Source organism: Clupea harengus, chromosome 10, assembly GCF_900700415.2.
Source record: "Clupea harengus chromosome 10, Ch_v2.0.2, whole genome shotgun sequence".
Lineage (NCBI taxonomy): Eukaryota > Metazoa > Chordata > Actinopteri > Clupeiformes > Clupeidae > Clupea > Clupea harengus.
The window spans coordinates 10,526,122-10,538,967 of record NC_045161.1 but is presented as its reverse complement, the minus strand read 5'-3'; the positions used below and the strand labels follow the sequence as shown (position 1 = coordinate 10,538,967).

General features: G+C 42.7%; 2 protein-coding genes across 3 annotated transcripts in view; one reads left to right on the top strand and one right to left on the bottom strand.

Annotated features, from left to right (window-relative positions):
• The window catches only part of rxrgb (retinoid X receptor, gamma b), a 24,579-nt gene extending 20,434 nt beyond the window's left edge, over nt 1-4,145 (bottom strand). The window contains exon 1 of one of the 2 annotated variants that reach the window (XM_012835391.3): nt 3,309-4,145. In XM_012835391.3, the coding sequence (XP_012690845.2) occupies nt 3,309-3,519 (211 nt within the window). In that variant the 5' untranslated portion in view covers nt 3,520-4,145. The remainder of the gene's footprint in view (nt 1-3,308) is intronic. The other variant, XM_042708852.1, reaches the window with a different exon arrangement.
• A 6,620-nt stretch (nt 4,146-10,765) lies between these two features.
• Nucleotides 10,766-12,846, top strand: part of atf6 (activating transcription factor 6) — a 57,635-nt gene continuing 55,554 nt past the window's right edge. The window contains exons 1-3 of the mRNA XM_012835386.3: nt 10,766-11,055; nt 11,858-11,934; nt 12,245-12,332. Of these exons, the coding sequence (XP_012690840.2) occupies nt 10,944-11,055; nt 11,858-11,934; nt 12,245-12,332 (277 nt within the window). The 5' untranslated portion in view covers nt 10,766-10,943. The remainder of the gene's footprint in view (nt 11,056-11,857; nt 11,935-12,244; nt 12,333-12,846) is intronic.

Here is a 12,846-nt window from a genome sequence, read left to right as displayed (position 1 = left end):
CAAAAACAGATCGCCTTCACATTAACACACGAATGCACGGCAATAGTCATCGGAGGTTCACGATGTGATCCACAGCAGGATACAATTAGTAAACATTTTCAACTCTAAACCGAAAAAAACAAATATGTTTCTCTGTTAGTAAACATGTAATCAGTAAACATTATGTCCCCCTGTGTGTGTGTGTTTGTCTCTCTCTCTCTCTGTCTGTTTACAAGTTTTAAGTGCTCTGCATAAGAGTCTCAATTAGATCAAGACACTGACCTTCATAGCTAATGAGTAATTACTCACAATTCCCCCTCTCTCTCTCTCTCTCTCTCTCTCGCTGTTCCTCTCCACAGGACAAATGACCAAACACCAGCACAGCTGCACTAAATAAGGAATTGTTTATGTGTTTGTGAACTTTGAAGGAGGGGGCCTATGTAGAACATGTAGGCCTAGTCTTCAAAATATAAATACGTTCCCGCTTACAAGACATGTACGAAAGCAAGTGTTTGAATGCTACAAATAAACAATATAACATATTGGCTACATGGCAAATACTATTTCACTACAGTGTCTATACTTCACCATGTAAGTCACTCATGTATGTGACGTAAATTATATGACAGATATTAGCAACACTGACATGTTAACTGTCAGATCCCTATCAGGTAAGCCTCCAGTAAGCCAACTCTGTGTGCTTGTGTGTATGGTTGGTTGGGGGGCTGTGTGTGTGTGTGTCTGTGTGTGTGTATTTCACTCACTCCCTTAAAGAGCCTCTTTTTGTTCCTGCTGCCCAAGGGTGTGTCCCATCAACGATTTCTCCAGACTGTATGTGGAGCTAACTTTCCACATGTGTGTCAGTGCGTTTGTGTGCATGTGTGTGTATGCCTATCCTTGTGCATGCACATAGATACCTACATGTATGTGTGTGTGTGCATGCAAAGGTCTCTCTGTTTGTGTTTATACAAGTCTGTGCGCATTCCTGACCGCAGCTACTGTGGATTCTTCGAAGGCGTTTTCTGAGCTCTTGCCCCATTCCAGCGCTCTGCTCTCAGCTTGCACACTGAGCATTCCTCACCCCAGGAACAGAAAAGACTGTGAGCGCTGGCTGCCTCTTTAGCTGAAAAGCTCTCCCTTTATTTGGGGCACGGCAGCAGAGACAGACACACCACACTGGCACTAAACTGTGATTGACTTTCTCTCCTGAACATGTCCTCTGCGCTGCTGAGTGAGGCTATGCACTCCCTGAGGGAAGAAGGTTTTTAGTGGTGTTTTTTTTTCTTCTTCCTGAACAGAGGCAACCCTTCTTTAAACTTTAAGCCAGTCTGCCAGTCAGTCAGCCAGACAGACCTGAGTGGACTCTCTCCTCCAGGGAGACATGCAAAGAGCATTTAGCATTGCACATGGTCTATTCAAACCCAGAGCATGAAAATCCCTCACACATGACTGGTGTGTCACAGCTGAGTGGCACCCATGCATACACACATATTCACATTCACATTCACACACTCACTCACACTCACACACACACACACACACACACACACACACACACACACACACATTCACACACTCACACACACCCATGCATACACACACATTCACATTCACATTCACACACTCACACACACACCCATGCATACACATTCACATTCACATTCACATTCATTCACACTCACACTCACACACACACACACACACCCATTCACATACTCACAGGGTCAGGGTCGCTTGCAAGATAAATACCGATAGGCAAGAGAAATGATAAAGCAAGATAAAAAACAATATGGTGGTTGAGTGCATGTATATGTGTGTGTGTGTGTGTGTGTGTGTGTGTGTGTGTGTGTGTGTGTGTGTGTATGTTGTGCAACTTTGTGTTCAGTGATGACCCTGGCTATTGAGTTGGCCCATAGTATCTCTGTCACACAGCATGTCCCCTCCTACCCGCACCTCTCTCTCACTCTCTCTCACCTAATGATAATGTTGGCCAACATGTCTCTGTCTCTGGCTTCTGATTACTTACTCAAAAGGCATAGCTGCCAGGTTTTCAATTATGTATTGGACATTGTGGCTTTAAAGGGTACTTTTGATCAGATTGACAGTGAAAGCAAGAGAATCACGTGCTGTTTGCCGCAATGAACCAAAGAAATTCTTAAAGAATAAGTGCCGAACACGAGGGTAGGGTTCTCTTGCGTGAGGTAGCAACACATGGGCTCGACACGCATGGAGATAAAAAAAAAGAACGTAATCACCCATTAGGCATGTGCGTGATTCTAAAGAAAGCCCAACACATCCCGTTTTAGCAACAGTGGTCACTTCGTAGCCTATACTTCAAATTAATTAAAGTTTCACGGTCAGGCGTAAACATCAGCGATAACAACAGTCATTTCATTTTGTTTTCTAGGGCTACAGCAAAGCACATATGAAAATTCATAACGATTAGCCTAATCTGCACACTATGCCCGGATGTTTGGGGAGGAGAGGGAGCAGTAGAGGGAAAATGAGACATTTATCGTAACATTATTTACAGACGTACAAACCTGTATGTCATTCTTTAAAATGTCTAATGAGAGTCACGACGCGAAATGAGGGACGTGGTAACTGTTTTGGTAGGATATGGGCAATGCATAAACAATGGTCAGCACATTTGAATGTTTTTAGTCTGAGTATAACTCGACTACTTGGTAGTTGCTTATGTATAACGCATGCTTTGTCACGAATACCAGCCAGTTAACTCGTTTGTAACTGCAGAATGGTGAAAACTGATGGCTAATTAGTTCCATTCGTAGGCTAGGCTACTTCCCCATCGGACTGACTTCGAGACGTGGAAATCGGAGAGGTTCAACAATAGCGATCCCTCCAATCACTTGATAGTACACAAACGTTATGCTTGTACCGGTAAACCACCCCAGACCAATAAATTGCCATTCTGCCACAACACTTTAGCCAAACATCGTGGTCGGAAAAGCCATAAATTACGTAAACGCCGTTAAAGTGCCAACCCCTGACCTTGTCTGAGAGGCAGAATCGCGATCACCTGACTTTGAATCGCCGCTGCCTTCACGTCAATGATCAGAGCCAACGAGACGAGCCTTAACTTCACTGATAATAACACCGTTAGCACACATCTCGGACTAAAGTCCACATTCTGTTTAATCCGTCTTCTGACACTTCTCAACAACAAGCAAGGCTGGAAATGTATGTGTCCATAAGCAGGAAAACAAACGCGTGGTGTACTACCTCAGCTTGTGCAGACAGCAGGAAAGTTGTACTGTCAAACTAGACAAAAGGGAAAATATAGACTACAAGCAGGGAGGCAGACTTACTTAGGTGTAAGTAGGCGTCATTATTATCCATAGTGCAATGAATCCCGTGTCTTTTCCCGTAGTGTTTGTGGTAGTTTAGCCGTCCCACACGGCAGCATCTCACAGAGTTCCGCTCCTCGGCCCAAGTGAAACAGTCTTCAACGCAGCTCACTGACGCGGGGCCCTGCGAGGGGGTGGTGAGAGGAGGGCTTCTCCCAATGACAACATTCATCCATATCACCACGGTGGCTGTTTATGACTGTGTTGCAACTCGAGGCTATACATACATGCAGGGAGAACAGTTGCACATTTTCATGAACATTATGAAACATCAGAAACATTATGGTGCAAATCTGGCTTTGGATCGTTATTTTACTGACATCCAGATTTTCTTTATTTTTTTTCTTTTCATAATGGTATTTTTTTTGGTAGCCTCCTGAGATATGTATTTATTTATTTATTAAGTTTCACGACAGCATGTAAGCCTACTCTGACTGAGCAAACGAGGAAAGTTTTCTGGTTTCAACTAGGCTTTATTTTATCATGTTGCAAGTCATTATGGGTTCGGGACGTCACGCTGGTTTGGATGCCTTTGGAAAGCAAATGTAATATCGCCTTACATTTTTGTGAGGGTAGACTAATTCACGCCTTGTCTGTCATTTGAATTGGTTCATGTACAATCTGTGAGTGCTGGATCAGAGACCCCCTGGTAGCCCCCTAGATCTTTCTTAGTGGTGCGGGGTCATATAAGGGTGAGCCGAGCTCCCTCCTCTCCGCGGAGGGTTATTCAGAAGTCAGCGGCGCCCGCAGTCTTGAACTCTGGATCGGCAGACACTCCGTTAGCGCAGCCGCTGACCACTCGACACCATGGAACACCGGCCCTGCCCTCCCTCTAATGGGGCTAACCCCCTTTAACCGTCCCCCCGGCTGCCATACTTGTAAGACCGACCCATAAAAGAGCACAGGAGGTTGGTAACAAAGATGAATAGCCTTTTTTCTTCAGCCCATTCCACACTAATCAGAGCTTTTCATTTGTCTGTTCCCGTCCCGTCCCCTCCCCCTGCTCCATTAGATAACGTAAATTCATTAAAGTCAAGCAAGGGGATTAAAATGGTGATTTGTCAATTCCTCCTTTGTGAGCTGGCTAATGGCGGCACATGAGCAGGGCTATTGTGCTGATTTTCTCACGTCATTTTCTTTCTTTATTGGTAGCCTATATGAAATCAGGTGCCGGGTGGCGGCGGAAGGGGTTGAGGGGGGCATTAGAAACTTTTTAATTTTGAATTCCTTAATTTCCTTTATATTTCATTAGGGCTACTCACTGTGGGAAATAATCCAGAATTTTATATCAGTTAGTGAGAGATTAAATACTGTTTACCAGCCTAATATTATATTAATCCAGTGCCATGTGCAATGTATAACTATAATTAGGCCGATATCACATTCTATTAAAAAAAAATATGACTATGACTTTATACTCAGTTGTATATTCAGGTAAGACCATTGATTCTGTGTTTATTTCCTCTCAGAAAATCCTAGAGGTTTTTTTTTCTTCCACTGCCACTCAACATCCATCATCACTTTAATTCCTTTTAAGCCCCTCCTCTTAAAACACACACACACACACACACACACACACACACACACACACACACACACACACACACACACACACACACACACACACACACACACACACCGAAGACACACACGCACACAAAGACAGAGAGAGAGAGAGACAGACTAAACTAACCTCATGTAGTAATCCCTTTGTATTCACAACCAATGCTCACACTCACAGTAGCTTCAGAGCTGTCTCCCTCCCCCAACACAACAAACCTGGGCCACCTGCTTGCAGAACCAAGCAAAACAAGCGTTGAACAAAATCTCAGCAGGCATTTTCTCAAGTTCTACACTTTACTACTATTTCAATTTTCTTTTGATGTTTATATTTTTTGTCTCTCAATAATTGTATTTACAAAGAGCTTCCTGTATCATTGTAGTCTTCCGTACCCCTAATCTAACACTTTTACCTGTCAGTTTACCCTTACCTGTTGCACTTTGTTTTCTTTAACAATCTCCTCTCCCTTTTCCCCCCATCTCTCATTTTAGTAATTTTATTTGCTCTCTTTCCATTTCTCTCCTGCACACTCATACATACACACACACACACCAGCTCTGTGTTGTGTGTGTGTGTGTGTGTGTGTGTGTGTGTGTGTGTGTGTGTGTGTGTGTGTGGCTGCTTTCTCCATCTGCTCTGTCTCTCCATACTCAGTCTTCGTCATGCTTTAAAAAGAGATCCCTCCCCCCTACAAGCACACACACAGAGGTTGAGATGATAAGTGATCCCGCTCTCTTTGGGCTTTGGGATGAGCATCATCCATCTTACAGGTCATCCATCAAACTGTATGCATGAACTCACACAGGCACGCATACACACACACACACACACACACACACACACACACACACACACACAAACCCGCGTACACACACACACACACACACGCACACACACACACACAAAAGATGAAAATTTCAAAGTGGTGACTCTTGGTAGAGTCTCTCTCTCTCTCACTGTCTCTCTTTCTATGTCTCTTGTCTTTTACCACTTCTCTCTATTGTTCCCCTTCTTCTTTGCTGGCTGGTTGATGGATGGAGAGATAGTGAGAGAGTTACACAGTAGCCAAGATTGAGAGATTCACCCTGGTTTGGCATGCTGGCAGTAGACTCATTTGCCCCTCTCCACTCACCCTCGCACACATTCAGAGAGACACCTCTCTCCCTCAGTTTCTAAAAGGATGTGTTGGGAGTTTTTGGAGATGGTTTCTCAAATAATTTTCCTGTATCCAGAAGCCAAGTTATATGCAAGTTATAAGTTACATGTATCAGTTCACAGTGTGTACACTATGGTGTATTTACAAAGGATCTTGATAATGTGTTTCTAGGTAGTATACTCATGGGATTGGTTTTTGAAACAAATGTGTCCTTATCACACAAAAAAACCAACACTTCAGCTGTATCTGTTGGCATCACGCGCATAGAAAAATCATAGTAGCTATGGTCCAAACGTTGATAAATACAAATGGATTATTGTCAAACAGTAGATGTTTGCTTCTGGTCTTTTCTTAATGAGCCTGATCTGTGAGAACAAAGGTAAATTAGATGTTGTCGACAGGACAACAAAGTGTAGAGTGAAAACAATCTTTTACCTTTGCGTTTTCAAAAAGATCCGCGTCCACACAACATCGTTTTGAGAGCTCACATGGAAACGCACACATGCTGGGTCATTTTAAAACCACATTTCCTAACCTATGCTGTAAGTTATAGCCTACAACTAAACAAGATTGTTGTCAAACTTTTCCTACTCGAAGTTGCTAGCATTTGGCGTCACTTTATAGCAAACAAACCCAGAAAAGGCTTTGGCCGACAGATGTTTCCAACATATTACGTCCTCCTAGTAGAAATTGAACAAATTGGCTGACAACCATGATGCTCTGACGATCAAATCTAGATTTTCAATTCATTGTCACTGAAGACATGGAGGAGGCTCTGGAGGGCGGAGCTCAACCTGAAGCTTCACGGAGAATGAAAGCTGAATGGATAAAGTTGGGACCATGTCGTCATCATTTTCAAAAAGCTGATGTAAGGGTTTGTTTTTTCAAAAGTCTGTTCTATAGAACCCGTTTTCAAACATACGCGTTTTCAGGCCCTGGAAGTCCAAAACGCAAGAAAACTTGACCTTTGTCGTGTGGACGCCTTTATAAACATGATAGCCAGCCAGTGGGGTTGTTGATTATGGGCAGAATTGCACAGTGATGTTATCCCTCAAATTAAGGCTTTTAACAGTTCTCAATTTTGCATCATTTTACCCAGTTACTGCCTCATGTGGAGAGAAATGTTGGGGGCAATTTAATTTGAACTCACAAAGCATAGATAGATACAGGGTAATGGTAATGTCAGAGTCTTCAGTTAGTGTTTTAAGATGGACCTCAGTGCCTCTTCTCTTAAACAGAATGAGACTAAAAGTCATCTGATTCCACTATGAGTCACAGGATAATGGGGAAATGTAAAAGTGCCGTCCCACGTTGATTTCCTCATTTTGTGCTTATTTTAGAAACTTTGGGCAGTGAAATTTGTTACATCTTGCATGTCGACCCATAATTCCTCAGGACTAGTCAGTTATAAATATGACATTACAACTCTGATTCTCCCTGTGCACAGTATATGTACTGTGTGCACTGGGGACAATAACTGGGCCATCAGTCATCCAGTCATTGCAGAAACCCACTCTGATATGATGGAACATAAATGCGGCATGGAATTAAAATGTTAGAATGCGACCGGGGAAAGGGGGGAGGGGCGAAAGAACATTAAATGTCACCCACTGATCATAAGCACATAACAGGACATAGCAAATGCTGTCATGTTTTAACCAGAACGGAACATGACTCCACTATTCATCCTCTGGGAAATATCCCATCCTTTGGGGAGATTTAATTTAGACACAACTGTTCCTATGGCGACTTTGGATTGTACAAAGCCCACAGTAATCTATTACACACAGATGTTCCAGCCTTTGTGGGTGTGTGTGTGTGTGTGTGTGTGTGTGTGTGTGGGGGGGGGGTATATGTGCATTCTGGTCAAACCCTGCTCCAACATTACATTAACCTGTTAATCCCCTCTGTATGTCTGCGTTTGGGGGTCTGGGCGAGGCTTTAGACTCAATTACTTTGATGGACTTGACTGGGCTGAGCTCAGATATGCCACTCTAACCTCTTTCTGCTCCATCAACTCCTCAGTCTTACTCCACCCACCCCACCCAACTCAGCCCAATGAAACTGTTCCCTGACCGTCGTGACTAACTCAATTTCTTGGCAGAGCATGGCAAGTTATGTATTGCACAATGACATTTGGCGTCATAATGACGACATTTAACGATGTTATTTCATATTTAAATTATTTCCCTCTTAGAATGCAATTTGAAGGGGTTCACTTGGGCAAAGAACTGTGACCATAGGAATTTGGAAGTCTGAAGAGATTTCACATTGAAAATTATTTCTAACAGTATGCATGATAGTTCAGTATTCACATTCTTCTAGTGACCACCCCCCCACCCCTGCTTGTAAATATTCTGACGCTCTCTGCCAACCCATGGTACATAAAGGACTAAGGGCACCTGCCCCAAACCACTTTAACAGTTGACCAGGCAGATGAAAGGTGACTTAAACCATTAAGGTGATGATTATTGATTATTGATTACTGATTATGATTCTTTTTTTGTGGGAAATATTTTTTTATTTTTAGTAGTGAAAACATTGTTGGTTTGTTACTAGACGGAAAGGCAGTTAGCACAGTATGGGACATATTTCTCATACTACACACACACACACACACACACTCAGAGCCCTTCCTGAAATCAGATCCTTAGTTCGGGATGTCCCTGAACAAAGCTCCCAGCAGGTGTGTTTGCAGTGGCCATGAAAACGAACCTCCATGACGGATCAAACATGTCCCAACGCTTCCACACAAGTTGCCAATCGGCATGCTCTTACACGTTCTCTTGGAGCACTCCGTCAGGGAGCAGAGGTATTGAGCGCTGAGTACAGCAGTTTCATTTTGTAACAGGTCAGTGTAGGATATATATAGAATATAGTGTATAGTTTCTAAATTTACCAAAGTGTTTCACGGAATTATTTTTATCCCAAGGCCGCCTTCACACGTACAGCCTGCTATGTGATTGGCTTTCCGTTAATGTCAACACTCTTGTTAACAGATTGGGACATCACAGAACAGAACTCCAGACGTTTGTCAGGAGAGGCACTGCCTCTGATTTTTGGTTGAGCCTTTTTCCTTTGCGTGGCATCCAGCAAAATGCTCCTGGAGCGCTGATGGCGGTGCCAGCTCTATGTTAATGACAAACACGTGCAGGGCCCAGCGGGCCAAATATCCTCATCACACATGCCTCGCTTGTACAGCTTGCACGCCTGGCAGTGTTTTTTTATTTTTATTTCCTGTCCCAAGGACAGAGATCTGGCTAGGACAGGACAGGGTGGGGGTTTCAAATCCATCGGAGATTGAGGAGACCACCTCAGGTTAAGCCGACGCTGTCCCTAGAGGACCAGAAGGATTAGGGACAGTGTACACCTGTTCTCCAGCTCCTGATCTCTTCTGGGATGGGTGCCCTACTCCAATGCCCTGACACCGCACTACAAACAGGATGAGAATGTCCCTCGAAAGAGCATCTTCTATTTCACAAGCTGGACACCGGCGGTGGTGGGTTGGTGGGTAGAAGAAACTTATTTTTATGGCCCCTGCTTCTTTAAATACCAGATCTAAGGTTCCTTAACCGACCGGCTTAGTCACACCTAAATGTCAACGTGTCAGCTTTCAGATTTTATCAGAGAGAGAAAGAGAGAGACCAAGAGAGGAAAAGAGAGAGAGACTTTCAGTAGACACCTTATAGCATGGAGATGATCTGCCAAATGCTCATTTATCACAGTGCCTCCATGTGACACAGTTGGTTAACAGCCCAACCCGTACAGAATTCTACTCATCAGGCACAGGCCAGTTGCAACCCTTGTGCACTGGGACAGAATCATAGCATTCTGCCTCCATCTGCTGCTCCTCCGATGGTATTACAACTAACCAACTCTTAGTGGTTTTGCATCATTTGGGCTTCTAGCTCAGTGTAAACAGTCTTTCGCAAATGCTGACCTACAAAACAGTTTTTATCAACCAATTATTTTTATAGATGCTGCACTCAACAATTACTTACATCATCCAGCATGAACGACACTAAGATTGTCCGTAAGACAGCTGAAAGGATGGGCTAAATGTACCCCAGGGGTGAGTATCTGAATGTATACGGGAATCATAAACGATATCATATCATAAAAAGTGTGTCTGTCTAACTATGTGTTATAAGTGTAGTAGAGGTCTAATGAAACCTTTGTTAGCTGTTAGCTGTCAGGCTATCTATCACTATCCCTCAGTATTTGTAGGATAATTTCAGTTTGTGATATATCATGTGCCAGTCAAAATGTGGGATTAGTTGGTGTCATTACCCCTCTATCAAAAATATTTATGACCTCATAATTTTCTCTTTCTAAAAATATATTTTAGCACGTCTATGGCTAAAGGTGTGTGATATGAAAAAATATTATCATGCTTAATCCAGGTCCAGTACCTCTACCAGTTTCTCATTGCTTAATGACAACTTTGAAGAATTAAAGTTGGTTTTCAACCCAATAATTCCTATTCAAAATGCATGAGCAGACATAGTTTAGTCGTCTTTCTTTCTCTGAGGCATAATATTACACTTTTCATGTGCTTCAGCGAAACTACATGAACTAAATGTTAGGTTTAGTTCATATAAATGTGTGTGTCTCTTGAGGACTCTATGTTTATGGCAGCCTAGAAATGCACGCGATTTTCAACAGTAGCGCAATGCATCTGTTTTCAAGTCGGACATCCACGGTTATGTTTACCCCTCTGCAGCACCCGTAGTCCACAGTAAACCAGACGTGTACGTAACTTCGCAAATTATCGTAGACTGACAGTTTTGGACCAGATGTCACAGATGTTATGCTTTGAGTTTTAGAAGAAAGGTTTTATTTGCTTTAGTTAAATCGTTACTAATGTATTATTGGAAGAATGGCGTCAGCTTTAACGTTAGACTTCGAAGATCACCTAGATCATCAGCATACAGCAATGAACAATGTCAGTGATACGGGGAATATTTACATTGACCAGGATGGCGAATGGGGTAAGGGTTGCTGTTCGTTATAAAATAAGTTAATTTACTTAATCTGCTGTCGGTTTAGGAATGAACTAGGTTACGCTTATGGCTGATTATAGTGATAGCTTTAAACCGTCTTGTCATGTGCTACATGTTATTTAAATGTAATTTAGATAGCTAGTTAGCGACAGCTAGTGGCTAGCTCATAATTTACAGGATATAGTTTCCCAACCATTGTAAAGTAACATTAGCTAAAATCTTATCTAATTATCTTATCAAACACTTGTGTATTGATATAGTCATTGTCAACTCGTAGTCAAATGGTACGTGTCTGCCTGTCATAGGTGTTGCGTAGTGAGGCTAGGGGTGTAGCCTCCTACTTGTTTGGATAATATTAGATGCCGTGTAGACTCTTGAGTGTTTTGGGACTTGTGGTGTTAGTCCCCACCTCCATTACATAACTTACTGTAAAACACATATCAACCTATTTAGAGCCTAAATAAGGCTATGCAACTAGTTTGTTAAGGGATTTTACGCGTAGGCTGCTCATTTCCACTTTTAGTAGTCATGGTAATTGTGCATAATCCCTGTCTTTGTAAGTGGTCATTCAACCAGCAAAGCACACACCATCTGGCTATATTGCGTTTTTAATGTTTCTATATTCACAATTCACACATATATATATATATATATATAAAATAACAACTTCAAAATCATTTTGGTGGTACACTGGCTTGTAATCTGGAGAATGGCATCTGTGTGTTTCATAGCCTGCTGAACTGGTCTTATCTATATCTGTAACCGTTGTATATGCCTCCTTCTTACACAGACATCAGCCTGTTTGATGAGCTGGAGGGCCTCGGCGATGCAGATGAGCTCTTCAAAGCCTTAGAGGGGGTTCCCTATGTGAGTCTGACTGATGGAATGCTGCTGATCTCCAACACTCTATTCCTCCCTTAATTCAACACACCATTTTACCCCGTTCATTCTTCCCACTCCATGTAGGCTAGGGGACACACAGCACTAGATGCAAGAATTATACCATCGCCAATCTCTATATTCTTTTCAATCTAGCAAAAGGGTTGGCATGGCGTGGCATCTGCATTTGTAGTGTGTTGTGTATTTGTGTTCTACTGTGTGTGTGTGTGTGTGTGTGTGTGTTTCACTGTGTGCCTTTATGTAGGCTCTAATTGCATGTCTTTGCTCCTGTGCTCAGGCTGGCGAGGTTCCCGAACTGGACTTTGACATGGACCTGCCTCCCTGGAGTCCTGACACCAGCGGAGATGCCAGTAGCACCTGTACAGGTAATCATGAGACCCAGACCACTGAAGTGGTGCCAGTCAACCTGGTTTAATTTCGCCCCAGCAATCCTATCCTCACAGATCAGAGAGGAGAGTTTGGTGTGATTTTACCTTTGTTTAAATATCAATAGCTAAAACTAAGCAGTTCATGAAACCAGAAGAATGAATATGACCAACCTCGTTGCGTACAATGTGTTCATGATGCATTTGTTATTCCCTCTTTACTTATGATTTGATTGTTCTCTCCTTTGTACGTCACTTTGGATAAAAGCGTCTGCTAAATGACTGAATGTAAATGCACTTGTTATGTGTTTTGTAGCATTAAGGCGTACTGAGGTTTGACATGCATTAGTGCTGTTGCTAGTTGTCTTCTATAGGGTCCCCTTGATGCAGGGTAATCTGAGTTTTCGATCAATATTACCGCAAAGACTAAACTTCCTCATAATGACATCCTGCTGCTGCTGCAGTTTTAAGAACCAGTTTAGCTGCCTCAGAGTGACTTTATGGTTTTTGCCTT